This window comes from Salvia miltiorrhiza, chromosome 7, assembly GCF_028751815.1.
Source record: "Salvia miltiorrhiza cultivar Shanhuang (shh) chromosome 7, IMPLAD_Smil_shh, whole genome shotgun sequence".
Lineage (NCBI taxonomy): Eukaryota > Viridiplantae > Streptophyta > Magnoliopsida > Lamiales > Lamiaceae > Salvia > Salvia miltiorrhiza.
Genome location: NC_080393.1, coordinates 4,268,099 through 4,293,971, shown reverse-complemented (window position 1 = coordinate 4,293,971; position 25,873 = coordinate 4,268,099). Strand labels below are relative to the sequence as shown.

The 25,873-nt window shown below is 35.1% G+C and overlaps 4 protein-coding genes across 4 annotated transcripts; 3 read left to right on the top strand and 1 right to left on the bottom strand.

Annotated features, from left to right (window-relative positions):
• Positions 1–730: 730 nt before the first annotated feature.
• LOC130993085 (putative late blight resistance protein homolog R1B-8) lies at positions 731–3,298 on the top strand. The gene has a single exon (XM_057917809.1). It carries the CDS (start codon positions 731–733, stop codon positions 3,002–3,004), a length of 2,274 nt encoding a protein of 757 aa, XP_057773792.1. The 3' UTR covers positions 3,005–3,298.
• Positions 3,299–7,358: 4,060 nt separating this feature from the next.
• Positions 7,359–10,456, top strand: LOC130991774 (putative late blight resistance protein homolog R1A-10). The gene has a single exon (XM_057916165.1). The coding sequence runs from the start codon at positions 7,556–7,558 to the stop codon at positions 10,169–10,171; it is 2,616 nt and encodes an 871-aa protein (XP_057772148.1). The 5' UTR covers positions 7,359–7,555; the 3' UTR covers positions 10,172–10,456.
• Positions 10,457–11,857: 1,401 nt separating this feature from the next.
• LOC130993084 (putative late blight resistance protein homolog R1A-10) lies at positions 11,858–14,386 on the top strand. The gene has a single exon (XM_057917807.1). It carries the CDS (start codon positions 11,858–11,860, stop codon positions 14,384–14,386), a length of 2,529 nt encoding a protein of 842 aa, XP_057773790.1.
• Positions 14,387–24,643: 10,257 nt separating this feature from the next.
• LOC130991916 (nuclear transcription factor Y subunit B-1-like) lies at positions 24,644–25,236 on the bottom strand. The gene has a single exon (XM_057916368.1). It carries the CDS (start codon positions 25,216–25,218, stop codon positions 24,742–24,744), a length of 477 nt encoding a protein of 158 aa, XP_057772351.1. The 5' UTR covers positions 25,219–25,236; the 3' UTR covers positions 24,644–24,741.
• Positions 25,237–25,873: the final 637 nt, after the last annotated feature.

The following is a 25,873-nucleotide window of genomic DNA, read 5'->3' as shown; positions in this document are numbered from 1 at the left end:
ATTTTATTTAATTTTAAATAACAATTTGATCGTGTATATTGAGAAGATATTGTAACGTTTTCAATCAATGAATACGTGTCGAATTAAGTCAATTATCATTGTTTTCTCAAAAGAAAAATGTCTAAAATGTACGAAATTACCCCTAAAATGTTTAAAATGTACGAAATACCCACAAAAAAATTTCTCGGGAGCTACCCCGAACCCCCGTAGAAATTCAGCCCCCCTAATATAAATTCCTGACTCCACCGCTGATAGCACGGCAAGTCCTGGCATTTTGACCCGAACCCCGTAGAAATTCAGCCCCCCTAATATAAATTCCTGACTCCACCACGGCAAGTCCTGGCATTTTGAGAGTCCTAAGGCAAATTTGAAAAAAATTGTTGTCAGTACAGAGTATTTAGAGCAATAAATTAATCTCTACAAGTTGAATTAAAATAAAAACATTGAATGCTTCTTTACAGGATCATAATTGAGGATCATAATTGAGGCCTCATGTAAAATATTATAAATCCTGGATAAGTTTCAAGGCACATTATTCAACCTCGAAACTAAAACCACCACAATAAAATTATAGCCAACTCGTCGATTCATTATCAAATAACAATTTTGTATTATTTGCTCAAAGTCAACACTGCAAGAGCTGGCTAATTATTCGATCTTGTGATTGTTAATTACAAGCTTTCCTTTTGTTTTGTTTAGTTTATTTTGCGATTGAGAAGAGATCAGAAAAATGGCTTACAATCTTCAATCCCTCATCACCATCCTTGAAGGCATTCTGGATCCCAAACAAACACGCTGGATTCTTGGACGTAAGAAACCACAACTCCAATCCCTCCTCGAAAAAGCTTCTTCCCTGCAGCAGATTCTCGAAAAAACTCCACTCACCAAAATACCAAGCCTGGAGAGCCGAATCAGAGATGTAGCAAATGAAGCAGAAGATATCATTGAATCTCACATGGTTGAACGAATGCTTTCGATTTATGAAAGCGTGAGCTTCAATCTGCTGACACCAGATGTGCTGCTAGTGACACAAAAACTTGATTCTGTTATCGAACAAGTTGTGAAGCTCGTGGAGGTGGAGACAAACAAGAAACCCACTGGCAGCTCACGGAGTGGTGCTTCTTTCTCGAGTTCAAAGAGCATCGTGGAGGGGAAGACGATGCCGAGTGGCAGTTCATTGAGCGGAGCTTCTCAGTTGCAAGACCCGAGTTCGAAGAGCGTCTTGGTGGGAGTTGATGAAGATCTGATGCAGTTGAAGGATCGGCTGACCGGGATGCAGAGCAAGCTGGAGATCCTGCCTATTGTTGGTATGGGTGGTATAGGTAAAACCACTCTTGCTCGAAAACTTTATCAAGATCCTTCCATTCTTGAGCACTTTAGCTATATTGCTTGGGTCACAATCTCACAAGATTACGAGATGCGAGCAATCCTATTGGGCCTTATTCGTTGCATAATTGCAGGTGATTGTGGTGGGCTTCCCCTGGCCATCCATGTGGTCGGAGGGCTATTGTCTAAGATGGAAAGATCTGAAAATGTTTGGGAGAGAATTGAGAGCGACGTTAGTGCTGCAATTTCTGAATCAGACGAGCAGTTCTCTAATATACTGTCTTTGAGTTATAACCACTTGCCGAATCATTTGAAACCGTGTTTTCTGTATATGGGAGCATTCCCTGAAGATTACAAGATTGAGGCCTCGAGACTCATATGGATGTGGGTGGCTGAAGGGTTTGTGAAATCAAATGGAGATAAAAGTTCGGAGGAAGAGGCAGAGGATTATCTAAAGTCTCTGGTGGAGAGGAATGTAATTATGGTTAGAAATTACAAGTATGGAAAAGCAGAGAGTTACAGCATGCATGATCTGTTGAGGGATGTATGCATTAGGAAATCTGAGGAGGAGAAATTTCTACATGTCAAGAATAGCTCCAATGTGGCCTTCTCCAACCCTCGCCGTGTGAGTTTTCACACATCACAGGGAATGGAAGATGTTAACGCCTCAGCAGAGTCCATGTCGCGTGCTCGATCTTTTATAGGCATTGGTGGTACGTATTGGACCCCGTCCGATGATTTTTTCGCCTTGAGATTGCTAAGGGTGCTGGATGTATTCGATATGAAGTTCGAAGAAGATTTCCCAACACAAATATTTCAACTCTTCAACCTACGCTTCTTAGCTTTCTCCTGCGATTCGAAAGTACCTAGTGGGATATCAAGGTTGTGGAATTTGCAGACCTTGATTGCTAGCTCCCGCGATTTTGATGTGCCGTCTGAGATATGGGAGATGCCTGAGTTAACACATCTCAAGATGAATGGATTCGTGTATTTCGATGATTCGTACACGAAAAAGATTGTTCAGAAGAAGCTGCAGACGATTCCATGCGTGGTTGTAACAGATCGGGTGATTAGGAGGGGTTTCTTCGAAAGCATTCCAAATATCAAAAAGTTGGGAATATGTGATCGCATACAAACATCTCTTCAATTTGATCTCAGCCATCTTCACAAACTGGAAACATTGAGGTGCAAATCTGGACGCCTTGGATCCTATATCCGAGATCCTAAATACCATTTCGGCTTTCTGGGCAGATTTAGATTTCCTGGTAATATCAGAAAACTATTTCTTGATAGCTGTGTAATACAGATGGGATTCTTGACGACTGTGTGTGCACTGCATCATCTGGAAGTGCTCAAGATAAGCTTATGCAAGTTCGAAAGCGAGGAGTGGGAGGCAGCGGAGGGAGATGAGTTCCGGTCACTGCAGTTTCTACTACTCAATCATTCAGATGTGGTGCGTTGGAGAGCTGATGAAACCAACTTCCCTAGACTTCGGCATCTCATTATACAACATTGTAGGGAGCTAGAGGAAATCCCCGCCGGTATTGGAGAAATCCCAACCCTCCAATTAATCGAGTTAGAAAGGTGCAACGATTCTGCAGTGACCTCGGCGAAACAGATTCAGGAAGAGCAGCAATCTGAATACGGAAACTACGACCTCCAACTTCGAATCTCATAGGTCACTCTTATTTTCACTTACTCTTCGTGTTTAAACTCATTTTGATTTCTCCTTTCCTATTGTTGCTTGACTATCTATTTTGGTCTAGACGAGCACTCTTTTTCCCCTTTGATATTTTTCCAAACTGGGTTTTTGTTATGGGGGTTTTGATGAGGCTCGGCCCTTTCAATCTTTGGTTTGTATTGTCCAAGGATTTTGGTTGGTTTTTCCTCTTGTCGATGTTTCACCATATATGTTTTGTTAACTGAGGCCAAGTTATTTAATTTGGAGTTTCGGTTGGATTATGATTTTAAACGTTTCTAATTCTAGCACTTAGCTAGAGATGTTATCTTGCATGTATTATAATCATGAACATGCATGAATAGATTTAATTTTCTGAAGGGCTAGCTAGCTTATTATGTTGAAGTTTATTCAAGAAGTTCAAATATTCATGAACCTCTATGGCCTCTTAGTTTCTAACTAATGAATCAAGCATTCAATGTGGGAAACACCTTCAAAACTCTAATTAATCCTTCCCTGTATATATATATCTTCATCCTATCACTCTAAGAAGTAAACGTCAACTCAAATAACTTGTGCTTAATTTCAATTATCAAGAGAAAAAACAGACGCAGTTGCGGAGATAATGCCTAATGCTAGTGTACGTTTTTGATAAGTTTTGAATTTTTGTAAACCTTTTAATTCACCTACTTATCTCTCACTGTCAGCTTAAGTTTTGAATTTATTGCACAATACGTACAATTTACTGCATTCAACATAAGCACTTCTCATAATAAGAAGATTCTCATCATATACATTCAAGTGCATTTTTGTCCTCCCTCAGTTCCAATCCAACTTAAAAGGAATTTTATGTTAGAAAGAAAAAATATTTGTTAAAAAGAGAAAATTGAATAACGATGAACTTGAAAGGAAACATAATAGAAATAACAAACCATGATTTAATAAAATTTGTAAAATGATAGTAGGAAAGTCAATTTCTACTTTTCAAAATACATATTCTTTTTTAATAGAAAATTTTGCTATTATTTTATGAGTTCATTCATAGTATCCATACTAATTGCTCAATATTTTGCAATGATTTATTATATAAATTTATTAAATTTTTATTATTTTTAATTTGTCTCATGTATCTCACTTAATTATTTTCAATGTTGAATTTGAGTCTATCATTTAGTTGAACAAATTAAACAGTTCTATTAAAAAATAACACACACACATTGGTGGTCGTCCTTTACTGTCAAAATCATAGTAATGAGCATGCATCGAACCACATATAACAAATTATTGCACTTAATTTCCTAAATATCAAGTTTCGGTGTAGCCAAACCTTAAAATCAAAGAAATTGATTATTAACCAAGAAAACAAAATCAACTAATATAGCAAATTAATAAGATACTCCGCAGTAGTCATTACTCTGATTATAGACACAAAAATAAAATAATTCTTATGGACCAATCAGGTATAGCAATGGATGTATCCCAATTTTATATTAGTGTTTCATTAATTACTAGTGTATCTCCCGCGCTATGCGTGGTGATTATGATTATGGACTTTCATATCAATTTAATATGCCACATTTTTCTTATTTGGACATTCCAATTCAATAAGTCACTTTGTAAAATGAAAATCAATACACAACAAACATTCTCACTCAACTCATCATTTATATCAAATGTCTTATGGCTCACAAATAATTATTTATTATTAAATTGAGATTAAAAATCGTACATGGATTATGACACCTCAAGCAATATATTTATATGAAACACTTTATAATTATTATAAAAATATTAAAATTTAAATTTAATATTTATGAATTAAAAATTTAGATAAAATACTAATATATATAGATCCAAAAAATTTAGTGAGATAAATCTAGAAAGTTTTAAAATATCAATAATCGCAAGTTATAGAAACTTGTTTTAATACCTGTTAAGATAATTGTTCTGAAAAAAATATATGCATTAAAAAATAAAAATATTTTATTTAACAAAAATAATTTTGAACAAATTAATAGTGCATTAGAATTAGTTAATTGTAAAATAAATCATTAACTTATACTTATTTTGTAAATTTGGGCTTAATTTTAAACATTTGCAATTAAAAATCAAATTCTTATAATTTTAAACAGCTGCAAAATTTAAATATATAATACTCTAATATTATCAAAGCACACTAAACGACGTTGTTGCGTCATGTTTTCGATCGTCAAAAAAATTAGAGAAGCCTCAAATGCAAATTTAGAAAAATACGATATATATTTAAAAACTTTAAAAAGTAAGATCGAAATTACAACGATGGGTATAAATTCATGATTTATTTTATAATTTTTCCTTCATAAAATAAACTATACTATACAATAAATCAAAATGCCAGGGAATAATAGGAGAAAATAAGAAGAAAAAAATTTAAAGAAAAAGTTAAAAATAGGGAGTATTAATTTTATTGACTCATATTTTAGATATTAAATTTGAAATTATGAAAATTTCATATATTTCATTACACATGTATCGAACACCCTACTTTTATGTGTTATCTTTACAATTTTTTTCTTAAATTAGATTGTAACATATAATTTGCTATTTTGTTTATAATAGTGTTATCGTCTTATCGAACACCCCATTTCATTACACATGTATCGAACACCTTATTTTGTAACATTAAAAAAAAAAAAAAAAAAAAAAAAAAAACGTATCAAAAGTATATATAAAAAAAAGAAAAAGAAATAGTAAATAAAAAAAACTTTAAAAAATCATGAATAAACATGTAGCATAAAATAAATATGAACATAATCTGAAAGAAGAAAACAAACTTATCAAAAGTGAAAATAAATAAAAGATAAATTAGTAAACAAAAGAATCCCTTAACAAATAAGCACGCATGAAAATGAGTAATAATTTGTTAGTTAGTGGGGTAAATATTTGTTGCCGTTGACGGTTTGCACCAGTATATATTTTTTTTCAATTCCAATTACACCCTTCTAATTGAATTAAATTACATTTACTTTGCTTTTTATATATATAAAGATTCTTACCAAATCAAAGAAATTAAGTACTCATATTTTTAAAATTAAATACATTAACGGAGGATCAACGGAAGTTCTATTTCACAGATCAATCATACAGCTACAACCCAATGAGAATTCTTGAGCAGAAATCATAGAAGCAAAGCATAGCACTATCTCATTCACCTCTCCAAATCGTATCTCTCTCTCGTGTCGTGTTCTGCCAAAGATGAGAAAAACTAACTCTCTCAAGTCTCAACTAACTACAAATTAACATCTTATATATCAACCAAAAGACTAGATCACAGCCCTTCATTCTGGCAGAAAAGATCAGAGCAAAACCAGCTCTTAATCCGCAGCAAAACAGTGTATAACTGACTGCTGTGAGTCTGTTAATTAATTTTGCTGCTCAAGTCCCTCTCTGAAGTTGCTAGCAAGTCCTCAAAGTTAATAAGCTTTGCAGTCATGTCATCATTTATCAATTAAAATATTGGCAATTATGGCACTATTAGTGCCATAAGTGCCTAACCCGACTCGGCACGCGACCTGCGTGCCTAATCCTACCCGGTCCGTCTCATTAAGGGTAAAAACGTCCGAAATCAATAAAAATGATCAAATTTTATGTTTTTCAATGAGTTGCCATAAATTGTGACTATTTCAAAATTTTACTCTTTTATGTTTGTGGGTTTCTTGACAAAAGTATCAATATTTTTTTTATAAATCATTAATAATTAAATAAATAAAATTAAAGACCGCATCACATGTGGCTCAAACTCAATACCTTTCACCTTAGACATTATTTATCCTATCGCTCAATATTCTCTTTTGTTTGTCATGAGGCCAATGATGGCATATTCGTTTTTTATCCACAACTATACTATGTTAAGAAAATAATAACCAATTTGAAATCAATTTCAATGGTGATTTTTTATTTTTCTTTTAAAATAATGGCCTGTGATTGAAATGGAAGTTTTGTGTTTTTAAAAAATGAATTGCCAATTGTAAATTCAAGTTAATTCCCATATTTTCTAAATCAACTTTTTTTATTGATGTAAAAATGCCGTCTTCTAAACCTACTGTATATTCAATTTTTTTTCCACTCCAAGTGGTTACTATTATTTGACTTGTAGACTTGTAGTAGCAAGGCAATTAAGTCCTGGCATTTTGAGAGACCCAAGGCAAATTTTAAAATTTTTGCTGTCAGTACAGAGTATTAATTTACAGCAATAAATTAATCTCTACAAATTGAATTAAAATAAAAAAACATTGAATGCTTCTTTTCGGGATCATAATTGAGGCCTCATGTAAAATATTATAAATCCAGTATAGATTCAAGGCATATTATTCAACCTCGAAACTAAAACCACCTCAATAAAATTATAGCCACCTCGTCGATTTATTATCAAATACTACTAACAATTTAGTATTATTTGCTCGAAGTCAACACTACATAAGCTGTCTAATTATTCGGTCTTGTGATTGTTAATTAGAAGCTTTCCTTTTGTTTTGTTTTGTTTATTTTGCAAGTGAGAAGAGATCAGAAAAAATGGCTTACAATCTTCAATCCCTCATCACCATCCTTGAAGGAATTCTGGATCCCAAACAAACACGCTGGATTCTTGGACGTAAGAAACCACAACTCCAATCCCTCCTCGAAAAAGCTTCTTCCCTGCAGCAGATTCTCGAAAAAACTCCACTCACCAAAATACCAAGTTTGGAGTGTCAAATCAGAGATGCAGCAAATGAAGCAGAGGATATCATTGAATCTCACATGGTTGAACGAATGCTTTCGATTTCTAAAAGAGTGAACTTCAATCTGCTGACACCAGATGTGCTGCTAGTGACACAAAAACTTGATTCTGTAATCGAACAAGTTGTGAAGCTCGAGGAGGTGGAGAGAAACAAGAAACCCACTGGCAGCTCACGGAGTGGTGCTTCTTTCTCGAGTTCAAAAAGCATCGTGGAGGGGAAGACGATGCCGAGTGGCAGTTCATTGAGCGGTGCTTCTCAGTTGCAAGATCCGAGTTCGAAGAGCGTCTTGGTGGGAGTTGATGAAGATCTGATGCAGTTGAAGGATCGGCTGACCGGGATGCAGACCAAGCTGGAGATCCTGCCTATTGTTGGTATGGGTGGTATAGGTAAAACCACTCTTGCTCGAAAACTTTATCAAGATCCTTCCATTCTTGAGCACTTTAGCTATATTGCTTGGGTCACAATCTCACAAGATTACGAGATGCGAGCAATCCTATTGGGCCTTATTCGTTGCATAATTGGAAAAGAAGAATGTGACAAACATAAGGAGAAGGGAGATGGTGAGTTAAAAGATATCTTGTATAGGAGCTTGTATGGTAGAAGATACATGATTGTATTAGATGATATTTGGAGCACCACATTCTGGGATGAGATAAGGAGGTACTTCCCAGACAACAACAACAGGAGTCGGATTGTGATCACCACCAGGGAATCCGATGTGGCCAGATCTGCAGACTCGAAGAGTCTGCAGCATCAGGTGCAGCTGCTGAGCACGTCAGAAAGTTGGAATCTACTCCACAAAATTGTGTTTGGTGAAGAGGAGGATTGCCATCATGCATTACAAGCTATAGGAGAAAAGATTGCAAGTGATTGTGGTGGGCTTCCCCTGGCCATCCATGTGGTCGGAGGGCTATTGTCTAAGATGGAAAGATCTGAAAATGTTTGGGAGAGAATTGGGAGCGACGTGAGTGCTGCAATTGCTGAATCAGACGAGCAGTTCTCTAATATACTGTCTTTGAGTTATAACCACTTGCCGAATCATTTGAAACCGTGTTTTCTGTATATGGGAGCATTCCCTGAAGATTACAAGATTGAGGCCTCGAGACTCATATGGATGTGGGTGGCTGAAGGGTTTGTGAAATCAAATGGAGATAAAAGTTCGGAGGAAGAGGCAGAGGATTATCTAAAGTCTCTGGTGGAGAGGAATGTAATTATGGTTAGAAATTACAAGTATGGAAAAGCAGAGAGTTACATCATGCATGATCTGTTGAGGGATGTATGCATTAGGAAATCTGAGGAGGAGAAGTTTCTACATGTCAAGAATGGCTCCAAGCTCACCTTCTCCAATCCGCGCCGTGTGAGTGTTCACACGGCACATGGAATGGAAGATGTTAACGCTTCAGCAGAGTCCATGTCGCGTGCTCGATCTTTCATAGGCATTGGTCGTACGTATTGGATCCCGTCTGGTGATTTTTTCGCGTTGCGATTGCTAAGGGTGTTGGATGTATTCGATATGATGTTCGCAGAAGATTTCCCAACACAAATATTTCAACTCTTCAACCTACGCTTCTTAGCTTTCTCCTGCGATTCGAAAATACCTAGTGGGATATCAAGGTTGTGGAATTTGCAGACCTTGATTGCTAGCTCCTACGATTTTGATGTGCCGTCTGAGATATGGGAGATGCCTGAGTTAACACATCTCAAGATGAATGGATTCGAGATTTTCGATGATTCGTACACGAAAAAGATTGTTCAGAAGAAGCTGCAGACGATTCCATGCGTGGTTGTAACAGATCGGGTGATTAGGAGGGGTTTCTTCGAAAGCATTCCGAATATCAAAAAGTTGGGAATATATGATAGCATCGAAACATCTCTTCAATTTGATCTCAGCCATCTTCACAAACTGGAAACATTGAGATGCAAATCTGGACGCCTTAGATCCTATATCCGAGACCCTAAATACCATTTCGGCTTTCTGGGCAGAGTTAGATTTCCTGGTAATATCAGAAAACTATTTCTTGATAGCTGTGTAATACAGCTGGGATTCTTGACGACTGTGTGTGCACTGCATCATCTTGAAGTGCTCAAGATAAGCTTATGCAAGTTTGAAAGTGACGAGTGGGAGGCAGCGGAGGGAGATGAGTTCCGATCACTGCGGTTTCTACGACTCTATAATTCAGATCTGATGCGTTGGAGAGCTGATGAAACCAACTTCCCTAGACTTCGGCATCTCACTCTACAACATTGTAGGGAGCTAGAGGAGATCCCCAGTGGCATCGGAGAAATCCCAACCCTCCAATCAATCGAGTTAGAAAGGTGCAGCGATTCTGCAGTGGCCTCGGCGAAACAGATTCAGGAAGAGCAGCAATCTGAATATGGAAACTACGACCTCCAACTTCGAATCTCATAGGTCACTCTTATTATCACTTTCTCTTCATGTTTAAACTCATTTTATTCTCCTTTCTTAATTACTGTTGCTTGACTATCTATTTTGGTCTAGATGAGTACTCTTTTTCCCCTTCGGTATTTTTCCAAACTGGGTTTTTGTTATAGGGGTTTTGATGAGGCTCGACTTTTCAATCTTTGGTTTGTATTGTCCAAGGATTTTGGTTGGTTTTTTCTCTTGTCGTTGTTTCACCATATATGTTTTCTCAATTGAGGCCAAGTTATTTAAGTTGGAATTTCGGTTGGATTATGATCTTCAACGTTTCTAATTCTAGTACTTAGCTAGAGATGTTAAGTTATCTTCCATGTATTATAATCATGAACATGAATATATTTAATTTTCTGAACGGGGCTAGCTAGCTTATTATGTTGAATTTAATCAATTTCTACTTCAAATATTCATTAACCTATGGCCTCGCAGTTTCTAGCTAATGAATCAAGCATTCAATGTGGGAAACACCTTCAAAACTCTAATTAATCCTTCCCTGTATATATATATATCCTCATCATATCAATCTAAGAAGTAAACGTCAACTCAAATAACTTGTGCTTAATTTCAATTATCAAGACTCGAGAAAAAACAGACGCAGTTGCAGAAATAATGCCTAATGCTAATGTACGTTTTTGATAAGTTTTGAATTTTTGTAAACCTTTTAATTCACCTACTTATTTCTCACTGCCAGCTTAAGTTATACGCATATACATGGTGGATTTTCTTATTAGTCGTGCATTGAGAATTTTCCTTCTCAATATACTCCTGCTTCATATTCTTTAATAAGAATATTTTATTATGAAAGAGGGCATAATAATAGGAAGATTCCATCATGCATTTTCTTGATAAATATTCGCGCCGTATATCTTCATTTTAGTTGCAAATCTGGACGCCTTAAGTACCCGCAGATCCAAGACCTGAATACCATTCCGGCTTTCTGGGCAGAGTTAGATTTCCTTGTAACATCATAAAACTATTTCTTGATGACTGTGTAATACATCTGGGATTCTTGACGAAATTCTGTGCACTACTTTCATCTGGAAGTGCTCAAGATAAGCATATGCAAGTTCGAAAGCGGGGGGGGGGGCATGTAATCAAGAGTGGGAGGCAGCGGAGGGAGATGAGTTCCGGTCACTGCAGTTTCTACATCTCAGCCGGCTGCATCTTGTGGAGAGCCGATGAGACCAACTTCCCCCCACGGATCCGCCCCTGAAGATAAGAATACATAGTAAGCTACAAGGCTTGTCGTACATCATATAATGCTATGGTCCTTCATCATATATAAACATAGAATAAGATATAATGGACAATTCAAATCCATAATATAAACATGCACATGGAATCTCAATTCATCTGCCTATTGTAGAATATTTTTCCTCCTTATTATAACTTGAATAAAAATATGAAAAATTGAACTCTCTTTCCAAAGATTGATGGACCAATTCAAAATATGCAAATCCAGGACAGATGCAAGGCATGTCATGCAAACTACAGCCGCCCTATTAGAAATATATCCAACTACTCAATATTTTATATCAAATAACAATTTTGTTTTATTTGCTCAGAAGTCAATACTACAGCTGCCTTGTTACAGATTGGATCATTATTGTGATACCTACAAATTTTCCTATCCTTTGTGAGTGAGAAGAGATCAGAAAAATGGCCTACAATCTTCAACCCCTCATCACCATCCTACAACAAATCTTGAACCCTGATCAACAATCATGCTGGGTTCTTGATCACAACAAACCACAACTTGAATCCCTCCTTGAAAAAGCTGCTTCTCTGCAGCATATTCTTGAAAAAACCTTGCACCCCAAAATAGAAGGTTTAGAGAGTCAAATTAGAGAAGCAGCACATAAAGCAGAAGATATCATTGAATCGCGCATGGTTGATCAAATCCTTTCCAGTCCTCAAGGCGTGAGCTTTACTTTTTCAACACCAGATCTACAACAAGTAATGCAACAACTTGATTCTGTAATGGAACAAATCGTAAAGCTTGTGCAGGAGAAGATGATGCCGAGTGGCAGTTCATCGAGTGATGCTTCTTCGTTGCAAGATTCAAGTTCAAAGAGTGTTGTGGTGGGAGTTGATAAAGATATGATGCAGTTGAAGGATCGGCTGACAAGGATGCAGAGCAAGCTGGAGATCGTGCCCATCGTTGGTATGGGTGGTATAGGTAAAACCACTCTTGCTCAAAACCTTTATGAAGATCCATCCATTGTTTCTCACTTTAGCTATATTGCTTGGGTCACAATCTCACAAGACTATGATATGCGAGCAATCCTATTAACCCTTATTCGTTGCATAATTGGAAAACAATGTGACCAACATAATGGAAAAGGAGATGGTGAGTTAAAAGATATCTTGTATAGGAGCTTGTATGGTAGAAGATACATGATTGTATTAGATGATATTTGGAGCAACAAATTCTGGGACGAGATAAGGATGTACTTCCCAGACAACAACAACAGGAGTCGGATTGTTATCACTACTAGGGAATCAGATGTTGCCAAATATGCAGACTCCAAGAGTCTGCCGCATCGGGTGCAGTTGCTAAGCGACTCTCAAAGTTGGGATCTACTTCGCCAAATTGTGTTTGGAGAAGAGGACTGCCCTCATGAATTACAAGGGATAGGAGAGAGGATTGCGAGTGATTGCGGTGGGCTTCCTCTAGCTATCAATGTGATTGGAGGGCTGTTGTCAAAGGTGGAAAGTTTAAAAGATGTTTGGGAGAATATTGGGAACAACATAAGAGCTGCAATTGCTGAATCAGACCAGCAGTTCTCAAATATTCTATCTTTAAGTTATAACCATTTGCCGGTTCACTTGAAACCATGTTTCCTATATATGGGAGCTTTCCCTGAAGATCACGAGATTAAGGCCTCGATACTCATACGGATGTGGGTAGCTGAAGGATTTGTGAAAACAAATGAAGAAAAAAGTTTGGAAGAAGAGGCAGAGGATTATGTAAAGTCACTCGTGGAAAGGAATCTAGTTTCGGTTAGATGTTATAAGTATGGAAAACCAAAGAGATTTAGCATCCATGATCTTCTGAGAGATTTATGTATGAGGAAAGCTGATGATGAGAAGTTTCTACATGTCAAGAATTCCCCCGAGGTCACATTCTCTAATGTACGCCGTGTGAGTTTTCACTCAGAATATGGAATGGAAGATGGCGAGTATGCTTCATCAGAGATGTCACTTCGATCATTTGTAGTGTGTGCCGGCAGGTTGTGCTTGGATGAGGTCGTATTTTCCAGATTGATCTTGCTTAGGGTGTTGGATTTATACAAAACGGACTTGGATGAGTTCTCAAGTGAAATATTACAACTTGTCAACCTACGCTACTTAGCTATCCACTGCCATTCATTGCCAAGTGGAATATCAAGATTGTGTAATTTGCAAACATTGATTGTTAGGCTAGTCCGTTACTGTACAGCACCTCATGAGTTGTGGGAGATGTCTGAGTTAAGACATCTCTTCTTCTCCAAGAAAGGACTATGTGTAGAAGATGATTACATGAAAAGAATAGTTCTTAAGAAGCTGCAAACTATATGGCACGTGAACCTAAGTGCTTCAGAAATTAGTGGGGGTTTCTTGAAAAGCATTCCCAATATAAAAAGATTGGGAATCGTTTATGACCAAGAAGACGAATCGTTGAGGGAAGTAGTTGATCTGACCCATCTTCTCAAACTCGAAACATTAAAATGGCGGTCAATTACATCTCTGCTCGGGCTCAAATTTCCTTCTACTCTTAGAAAATTAACTCTGAAAGATTGTCTAATAGAATCGGGAGTCTGGAGGATTCTATGTGCACTCCCGAATCTGGAAGTGTTGAGGTTATGCAATTGTACCTTCATAAGCAATGAGACAGAAGAAGAAGAAGAAGAAGAATGGGAAATAGCAGAAGGAGATGTATTCAACTCATTACAGTTTCTACAACTCAAAAGATTGAATATGGTGCGTTGGAGAGCTGATGAAACCAACTTCCCTAAACTCCGCCATCTCTTTTTACGACGTTGTTGGGATCTAGAGGAAATCCCCGCCGGCATTGGAGAAATCACAACCCTCGAATTAATCGAGTTAGATTATTGCAGCGATTCTGCTGTGGCCTCAGCAAAACAGATTCAGGAGGAGCAGCAATCTGAATATGGAAATGACGACCTCCAAGTTCGTATCTCATAATAGGTCAGTCTTATTATCACTTTATGATACTAAACTCATTTTGTTTTCTCCTTGCATACTGTTGCTTGACTATGTATCTATTTTAATTTAGACGAGTACTCTTTTTCCCCTTTAATATTTTTCAAAACTGGGTTTTTGTTATAGGGGTTTTGATGAGGCTCAGCTTTTCAATCTTTGGTTTGTATTGTCCAAGGATTTTGGTTGGTTTTTTCTCTTGTCGTTGTTTCACCATATATGTTTTCTCAATTGAGGCCAAGTTATTTAAGTTGGAATTTCGGTTGGATTATGACCTTCAAACGATTCTAATTCTAGTACTTAGCTAGAGATGTTAAGTTATCTTGCATGCATTATACTAATCATTAACATAAATATATTTAATTTTCTGAACGGGGCTAGCTAGCTTATTATGTTGAAGTTATTCAAGAGTACTTCAAATATTCATGAACCTATGGCCTCGCAGTTTCTAGCTAATGAATCAAGCATTCAATGTGGGAAACACCTTCAAAACTCTAATTAATCCTTCCCTGTATATATATATCCTCATCATATCAATCTAAGAAGTAAACGTCAACTCAAATATCTTGTGCTTAATTTCAAATTTCAAGAGAAAAAACAGACGCAGTTGCAGAAATAATGCCTAATGCTAGTGTACGTTTTTGATGAGTTTTGAATTTTGGTAAACCTTTTAATTCACCTACTTATTTCTCACTGTCAGCTTAAGTTTTACCCATATTATATATGGTGGATTTTCTTATTAGTCGTGCATTGAGAATTTTCCTTCTCAATATAGGAAGCGTCTATGCTGAACAGTGTTCACGTGAACACTGTTCTTAGGATCATGACACGTGTCCCTTTAGTTCGGTTCGGCTTTTAGTAACCCAGACCGATTACCCATGTCCAATACCGCCGGTTCTCGGGTACATGGTTTTCTGATTTAACTTTTTCTATTTTTCATTTTTTTGTGCATTAAATGCATTGGTTTTGTTTTTTTTTTTTTGTTTGTTTAATCTATATATAATATATGAATATATATATATATATATATATATATATATAGGAAGGGGTTCTAATAAAAACCTCTGTTAAAATGAGAACTAGGAACCTAATCTTGGCCTTTTAAATATTAGATCTAATGGTTAGGATTTAGTCAACAAAAGAAAATGTGCATCTATTATATTTTACTGTGCACTTAAAAAATATGCAATTTATGCAATTGAAACCAACGATGCAAAATACTCGAGCAAATTGAAATTGTGCATCTATGCAATTGAAATTGTGCATCTATGCAATCGAAATTGTGCATCTGTAGTTTAATCTCAGTCCTCTATTTTATTTAAATCAATGGCTTTAAATTGGTTCCTAGTTTTCATCTTAAGAGGGGTTTCTATGTTAACCCTACCCTATATATATATATATATATATATATATATATATATATATATATATATATAGGAATGGATCATATAGATCCCAATGCTTATAATAGATCCCTAGATCCAAATCTTGACCACACATTTATGACATGTGGCGCATCAAGATGGTGACACGTGGCAAGGATTCCAAGGCAAAATCTGGAGGGGTAAAATTGGAATGTAATTTTCGGATTTAATAATTAAAAAAATATATTTTTTTTTTAGATTTTCTCAAAATAGATATATTTTAGATGCATATAGTTTCACACAAAGATGCATAAAGTTTTCACATGAAATGCATAACTTTGAACAGAAAAATGCATTTAATTTTTCCAGTTTTGGTATTTTCACCACCCCACCCCATATCACCCCCCAATCCAGCCCACACCACCCCCCAACCCTCCCCATTACCACCCCCCAAAAATATGCATGTTTCACATGCATATAAAATCAAACAAAAATGCATAAAGTTTTCACATAAAAATGCATTAAATTATACAAAAAATGCATTTCATTTTAATAAATCTGGTAGTTTCGCCACCCCACCCCTGCCCCTGCCCCCTGCCCCCCACCCCACCCACCCCACCCACCCCCACCCCCCCCCCAAATTTTTTTTTTTTTTTCAAAAACTGATTTTCTAATTGCTGGCCCACCCCCACCCCCACCCCCACCGACCCACCCCCCACCCCCACCCCCACCCCATCCCCAAAATTTTTTTTTTTTTTTTTTATTTTTTTAAAAACTGATTTTCAAAAAAAAAAAAATGGGGGGGTGGGGGGTGAGGGGGTCAGTGGTCAGAAAATCAGTTTTTGAGAAAATAAAAAAATAAAAAAAAAATTTGGTGGGGGGGGGGTGGGTGGGTGGGTGGGGGTGGGTCAGTGGTCAGAAAATCAGTTTTTAAAAAAATAAAAAATAAAAATTTTTTTTGGGGGGGGGTGGGGGGTGGGTGGGGGGGTAGGGGGTGGGTGGGGGTGGGGTAGGGTTCTGGGGTGTGGGGGGTGGGGTTGGGGTGGGGTGAAATCTTATGCATATTTATATGAAACTTTATGCATTTTTATATGAAAGTTCATGCATTCTCGTATGAAACTTTATGCATCTAAAATATACATATTTTGAGAAAATATAAATTTTTTTTTTAATTTCGAAAATTACATTCCAATTTTACCCCTCTCCAGATTTTGCCTTGAAATGCCTTGCCACGTGTCACCATCTTGATGCGCCACATGTCATAAATGTGTGGTCTAGATTTGGATCTACGGATCTATTATAAGCATAGGGATCCACCGGAACCCAACCCTATATATATATATATATATATATATATATATATATATATGAAAGAGAGGAGTTTTCCCTCTATTTCTTTCATTTTTCTTTTTTTCTCTCTCTTTTCTACCACCAATTTTTTCTCCGTTCTCTATAAATTTTATCGCTTCTCTTTTATTAATTTTTTTCTAAATATACTTAGATTTTATTCACGATAAAATATCTAATACTCATCTTAAATTTAAGTTCGTGTGAAAAGATCTTTATATGGTATAAAAAATCATCAAAAATGAAATTAAAACAAATAAATTTCAAAATTTAAAATATATTATGTTTTCTGTATAGTTTTTTTACAACTTTTTGTTTATGTTAAGTATATGAAATTTTTATTTATTTATTGAAATATATTTTGCATTTATTTACATTTTGGTTCTATTTAATATTAATACTTTTTATTTAAATGTGTAAATTAATTTCGATGTATTTACTAGTAATGACTAATTACGTAACAGTTCTATTAATCAAAGTTAGGGGATTTGAGAACAACAGATTATGTAGCGACTCCTCAAAAGAATTACTATTAAATTATTATTCATATGCAAAACAATCTACTATCTATTCTCATAATATTTGGCTAAATGGAATTCCATATATATAAATTGGCTAAGTACGTAATTCAAGCACGCTACACGCTACAGGCGATCGTGGGCCGTGTTCGGATGAACGTGAAGAGGGCCGTGCAATCGTGTTCGGATGAACGTGTTGGGTGTGATGATATATAATAAAAATTGATTTATGGTTTGTAGTTATTATATTCATTGATGATATATTAAAAAAATCTTAGACCTATGATTTAGTTGCCATGAATAAAATCCAAACTTAAATCTTCACCAAAGAGTAATGAAATCTCGTCCCCTCTATTTTTTTTTTTTCTTCACGCACGCCAATTGTTTGTTAAAAAGGGTGAACGAAATTTGTATTAAACTTTCACTCAATTAATTATACAAAAAATACTTAATTAATTATAGAAAATAAATAAAGTCATTTAATTAATTTCACATTTTCTTTTACTTGAATTAATTTTAATTTTAAGTTGAGAAAATCATATCAAAATTAATTGATTAATTTTAACTATAATAATTCATACATGGAACATATATTGTACCGTGTAACCGTGGAACTATAATAATTTTAACTATATATATTCGTTTTCTTTAACTTTTTTATTTGTCGTTACATTCCTTTCTAAAATTATGTTTTTATTACATGGAACATATATTACAAAAACCAGAAAAATAAGAACACGTGGAACGAGATTCGAACGATACGTGTACCGTGTACCGTGTAAAATCCTACACGGTACCGCGTAAAATCCTACAATAAATTGTGTATCATGTAACCGTGGAACGTTTACCGTGTATGGAAGATATATCGGGTAAAATCCTACAATAATTATTGTACCGTGTACCGTGTACCGTGTACCATGTACCGTGTACCGTGTATGGAAGAACACAGAAGACGGCTTAACCCAGAACAACCAAAAATTTCAAGGAACTTTGGTTGAACTGGTGACTCTTCTTCTCAAACAAAAATAAACACCACAACATCATGTAAATCTGAACCCATCGAATTTGTATGAGATAATATTAATTTACTAACAAGATCATATTAGAAATTCAAACGCACCAAAAAAAAAAGGAAAAAGACAAAGAAAAAACAACAACGACGAAATATATACACACCCGGTGTTTTAGATTCTCCACTTTCCATCTGCGAATGAAAAAACGATTCAAATTTTTGACATTTGGAATTTTGGATATCTTGCCCCGCAAAATCCTAACCAGAAGTCGAAAATTGTTTTCTACTTTTTTTCATAGACAAGTCAAAGAAATAAAATGCTCATTCATTGGTTAAGGAAACATCATATCTACCATGATATCTGCTATGAAATAAAATGCTCATTGGTTAAGAAAAATCAGATCTGACATTTGCACAGTAAACAAGGGCAGTAAAGCGGAAACCATTTGCTCCATTGAACCGGTGGTTTAGGCGTGAAGAACCGGTCTGGCTCAATAAAAATACTATTTGGCTGGTTTATTGTGAATAACACGTGTCATGATCCTAACGGCAGTAAACAAGGGCAGTAAAGCGGAAACCATTTGCTCCATTGAACCGGTGGTTTAGGCGTGAAGAACCGGTCTGGCTCAATAAAAACACTATTTGGCTGGTTTATTGTGAATAACACGTGTCATGATCCTAACGGCAGTGTTCACGTGAACACTGTTCAGCATAGACAATTCCCTCAATATATTCCTGCTTCATATTCTTTAATAAGAATATTTTATTTTGGAAGAGGGCATAGTAATAGGAAGATTCCATTATGCATTTTCTTGATAAATATTCGCTCTGTATATCTTCATTGTATTGTATGTCTTCATTTTATTTTGTCCCCCAATTTAGCATTCTTTTTACTTTTAATAAAAGTATTCCACACAATTCTACAAAATATAGACATCTTACTCCACTTTAATTACTTCAACATTTTCATAAACATAAAACTATTATTCCACTCACAATGCATTTAATATTTTATTGGGGTAATTACTTGTAAATTCATTATGTTTACAGGAAATTGATTTTTGCTCCTATTTTAAAAAATTTGCCTCTAAATACATAACCTTTCATTTTTGTCCCATTTTTATCTGGTGATCGGAAATGACACGGTGGCCGCGGAAATTGTCACGGTGACACATTCAGAACATTTGAATTTTTTTTTTTTAAAATAAAAAAAACATCCACATCATCGTCTTCCCTAATCTCCCCCAACTCTCAAACCCTAACTTTCTCTCCCTCCACCCGCCGGCGCCGCCTGCCGCCACCACACGTCGGCGCCAGCCGCCCCCTCCCCAGACTCTTCGGCCCTCTCTCTCCCCAGACCCCGTCTGCCCTTCCCCCATCCCCAGATCCTGTTTGCCCCTTCCTCATCCCCAGATCCCGGCGCCAGCCGCCCCCTTTCAACGGCGAAATAGCCAGATTTCGGATTCACAACAGAGCTCCGTCAGCCCCCTCCCCCTCCCCACCTCGGTGCCGCCACTTCCCACCGCCTGAAATTCTCGCCGCCAAGCCATGCCCTAGATCCCTTTATGGCGGAGATGAAGGCTGCGGTGAGAGCTCTTCTCGATCTTCCCGTCGAAATCAAACGGAGGAACAAAGACATCATCACCAGCAGCGGATACGTCGCGCTGTCCAAAAACAATCCGCTCTAAAGGATTATGATATCGCCTCGTCGGAATCTGTCCATCAATTTTGCTCTGAACTCGAAGCTTCTCCCTCGCAGAGGTGCTCTCTCTTTCTTTCTCAAGGTTCTGTAATGTGACTGTTTCTTTGGGGGAATCGCTTGGATTTCTCCTCAATGTTATGGTTTCTATTTCGATTTATGGCTGACCGGGGGTCTGCCCGCCGTGGCGGTGGTGGGAAGGGCTGACGGAATTTGGTGGCGGAGCCAAGGTGGGGAGGGGGAGGGGGGCGACGGCAGGTGGGGGGAGGGGAATTAAGGTTTGAGAGTGGGGGAGGTTGGGGAGATGATGATGTGGAATGTTTTAATTTTATTATTATTATTATTATTATTATTATTTTTTCACATGTCATAAAATGTGTCAAGTGGATAATTTCGGCTGCCACTATGTCATTTTCGGCGTCCGCGTAAGAAAAAATCGATCCCGGATAAAAATAAGATAAAAATGAAAGATTATGTATTTAGAGGCTGATTTTTTAAAATATGAGCAAAAACCAATTCCATATAAACGTTATAGATTTACAGGCATTTACCCATATTTACTAAAATCAATGTCTTTCTCAAATGGATATTAAATTGGGGGACATAAGGAATATGTGTGGAGTTTGAGATCGTCGAACCATAATGTTAATGTAAATATCAATTTTTCTTCACAATATTATTTCTAGAATTAAACATGTCTAACATTGTCAAGATATATATATTTTTGTTTCCTTTTTTTTTTCTTCAAATTTTCGGTTGTCGAGAAGCAATTTAATTGCTAAATATATTCATGTTTAAATTCCGAATGGTGAAATCCTCTGGATTTAAAATTCAAAACTTATCCAAAAAGAAAATGTATTTATTTTTTATCTATCTAATCAAGGGATAATATCATAAAATATAAATTTATTACTTAAAGTAAAGATGGTACTATTTTTTATATCAATGATAATATATTTATTTTGTTCTTTATAAGGTGGTATAGAATTAATATTTTCTCTTAAGTATAAAATTAAATCTTGCATAAGGGAAAAGGTGCTTGCCCAAAATTGTGTACAATCTCTCTAAACTTTTTATCACGTCAAAAGTAAGATTATAAATAAATTTTGTCCCTTTTTATAGCTCAAAAGTAAATTCACCCTAATAATCTGTATATATTTATATTTTGTTATGTCAATTTCATCGTCGCATTGATGAAATCAAAATTTTGGTTTGTCAACGGTTCAAATTATAATAGTCATGGTGATTCAAATAGCTCCTAGCTATTTTGAATTGGGCCGAGATTCAAATAATAAGATGTGGACAAATTAATTTCTCAATATTCTCTTTTGTTTGTCATGAGGCGAATAATGGCATTTTGGTTTTGTATCCATAACATACGTATATACGTCCCTCAAAAAAAAAAAAAAAACATACGTATATACGTAAGTACGTAAGTCAGACAAGTTGGAATACTCATAAGTTTCAAGTGGCAATAACGAAAGTTATCCAATTTTAACTTGAAAAGATATATAAATTCCATTGAAAAATGTACTAAGAGATTGTTTGATTGATCATAAATTCATAAACAACTTATAAGATATAAAAATAAGTTTTAATAATTTATAACCTCTTCAAATAATAAGTTCATCATCTCCAACTAGTTTTTCATAGTTTTATAATGGGTTAATTAATTTTTTATAAATACATGAATTATACTCAAATTTTTGTTTTATAAAAATAAATAAACTTTAAATTTTTTAAAATTTGACATGGATCCAAATTAAAGTTTACTGGCCAAAAGAATAGATTTAAATAACAACCCGTGCATTTATATGCAATTAACATTTTTATTATCAACATTCATTTTATAATACTATATATTTTCATCATATATCCTTCCAAGTTTATATTTCTTTAATTTCTCTTCTTTTTCTAGCTCACAATTATTTCTCTAGCTTTACAACTTATAAGCTTTTTAAGCATTGCTTGCTCTCTAAAATAAGCTTAATTAAACGCCCATAGATCAACATCATGTTTGTATGGACGACCGAAGGTTTTGATCGAGGAATATGCTTATCTTATACATACCATAACTTAGATTAATTATTCATATATATCTCATAAAATTTTAATATTTCTCGTTCCAAATTCATTTTCATTTTTAATTTCATCACATTTAATCATTTTACGGGATCATTTTTCTACTAGATCTCTCTGTCTCTCTCTCTCTATGCTATGCTAGTGTGTGTGTTATTTATTTACTAGTATTATTAAAGCATGTAATCTTATAAAATTTGATATGCCTATATTATCTTTATTTATAATAATTTCTGCCAGTAAAATTTGATCTAGGTTGGGATCCCGTTAGAATGTTATCTTTTGTGATAAATTAAAATAACGAATAATTAAGTCCATATAAATCTATGAATAAGCTGCTAGCTAGTAATGCATGAATAATTTAATTAATGTGGCGAAATTTTCGCCCTCTCTAAGATTTGAACCCAAATTTGAATGACTATTCGTACATTACAAAAAGCTCGTTCATATTTTTATTTATTTATTTATTCATTATCAATTCTCATTCTCATGAAAAAATTAACATTCTCATTGGATTTCTAATTTGACAAAAGTTCATATATTAATAAGTGATTTAATGTGTGATTCCTGAAATGATCTATATAATTCGTGTATTTATTAGCCAATAATCGAAAAACTAATTCAAAATTTTAATTAATAATTTTAAAATTAAACTTAAACCTATGGTTTTGAAATTGAAGAAGGAAAATGTTTAAAACTTAAACAAAATGCTAGTTAATTCTACTGAAGGTCAGGGCGCTTATTTTGCATGATTGAGTATATATTTTCATCCTCAAGGGTAGACTTTATCCAATCTCATCCTTTTATATAGGATATATATGAATTAAGCAAAACTAACTTAATAATAAAAATAATCAAAAACTTTAAAATATCCTAAAGTTTTAATACATCTAAATAAATAAAGAATTAATCTTATTAATTTTATCTAAACACCCCTAAAATGAAAAATGAGATAAAAATACCAAAGTTTAGTGGATAAAAGCAACTTCGTCTTCTTCTCTGATGAAGCATGACACATCATTGACATCAATCAGAATCCCTAGATATAGCATAGGATATACTGTATCATGAATTAATTAAGACAAAAATATATCCTTGGAATCCATCGCCTTCTCCATATCTAATCTAATTCTATATACAGAAGGCTCTACGTATATATACAGATCTTTTTCATAAAAAAAAGAAAAGAAAAAAGACACGCTCTGCAGATCTCTATACATCAAAATGTAGGATAAGATGGAGGTTTTGCAGGATCAATGGATCTTGTATCTGGATATCGTCGATTGGTAAAATATACAAATGAAGTTCCTATAAGTATAGCTAGAGATTCAAATAAAAATTAATCTTCAATTACAAGATAGTGAGTGAGAGCTTGACTGTATACTATTGCATAGAATAACTAAAAAAATAAGAGTGTTCCTGAAAATTGGAATGTAAAAAAAAAAAAAAGCATGGTACGTAATTTCTAACCACTAATCTATCCTTTGACTAATACATGAATGCATAGTTGGAGGAATTGAAAAAGCAGATTAAGAAATTTTGAATTTGTGCTAACCAGTAACCACACCAAATTTTTAAATAACTACTCAATAGATCATTATCCAACTATGGACTATGAAATTAAGTATATACATAATTTATATACTGCAACCAGATTAAGGGATTTTTTTGCCCTAAAAAAATCTAAATGTTCAAACTTTCCACCACGTTTTATCTTAATGGTCAGTTTGCAATAAGTTTCAGTTAATCCTTACAATCTATTAATTGAAGAAGATCAAGAAGAAGAAGAAGAAGAAGAAGAAATGGAACAGCAGCCTTAACCAATAAGCTAGCCCAGATTCTACACATATATCACTACTTTTTTTTTTTCCTAAATAAGATTACTTTCGTTAACCCCCATCCCCCCAAAAAAATCATTCTCCTTTTGGCATTTATGTTCAAGAACTACATTCAAAACCTAAGGCAACAAAGCTCACAGCTGATAAAAAAAATAGCAGCTTCACCAAAACAAGAACCCCAATTACTTTTGATTATTAATTTTGATATATAGATGAATATAATAAGGTTAATCCCTAATTTACTATAATGAATTGGAACTTTAGGATATATTAAAGCCCTTGATGTATAATTTCTATCATTTGAACTAATTTTACTTGATTCATGAAATCGACGATATTCTAATAATAAGGAGAAAAAATACTCAAATAATCATGCATCTTATCGATCATGAAAAATAAACGGCCCTAACTAAAAAACCATCAAATCAAACTCCAAAATTCCTCATTTCTCACAATTGAAAAAATAAAAACAAAAATTTGCTCTCAACCAGAATCCCTCTGTGGTTTATTTTGTGTATACAACAAATTATCATCAAATTCTCCACTATTACCAGCCTTATTCTGATTGACCCTATCAACTTCAATCTCTCTATACCTCTCCAAATACCTCCTCAGCGGCGGCGCGTAGTCGTCGAAGCCGAGCGTCGCCATCGCCCAGCAGACGTCGTCCCCGTTCACCGTCTTCCGCCTCTCCTTCCGGCACTTCTCGGACGCTTCGCCGGTGACGAAGCCGATGAACTCCGACACGCATTCCTGCATCGTCTCCTTGGCCTCCTTGGAGACCTTGGCGTTGGGCGGCAAGATCTGCTTCATGATCCGCCCCACGTTCGCGATCGGCACCAGCCGCTCCTGCTCCCCGGCCAACGACGACCCGCTCTCCGCCATGCTTATCGAGAACACGGCCTTTGACGAGTCGAAACTGTTGTTGTTGTCGTTGTTGTTGTTGTTTGAGGTAGACATCTTGAGGGAGGAAATAAAAAAAAAGTGTGTTTAATCTCTTGGTCAAACTATAGATATATAGTGTGTGTTGTGTGTGTTTATAACTTTATATTATGTGTTGTGAGTTATGTGTGTGTTTGTATGTATATGTGTGTGGATATTCTATGTCATATTTCATGTGTCCTTAATAATAATGGTACTGTGGCGTATGATGATATTTAATTTGCCAGCAACATAAAATATTTTGTGTAATTAAAAATAGGGTTAGCTAACAAAAAAATTATCGATTTTGACCTGATTTTAATTTTAGACGTGCTTTAATTATAAAATTTCTCAATAATGACCATAGTTTTAATTTATCTATTGCAAAATAGGCACCGCCAAAATAATTCTACGATCGGAAAAATATGGTGATGAAATTCATCCACATTTGGCAGAAAAGGAAATAAATTGTTGGTTCTAAAAAAAATGTAAAAATAGTTATTCAGTAGTCGTCAGAAATTTTGTGGCATAACACCTACAACCAAAATCAAGAAAAATTGGCGACTTTGTTTGACAATTAAGTCTTACAAAGTAAAAAGTATATGTGTATAAAACAATTTAATAATTAGATTCAGATTATGTGACCGGATAAACGAGCCCTATATAAAATGTGACATTTGCTAAATCTGGAAGC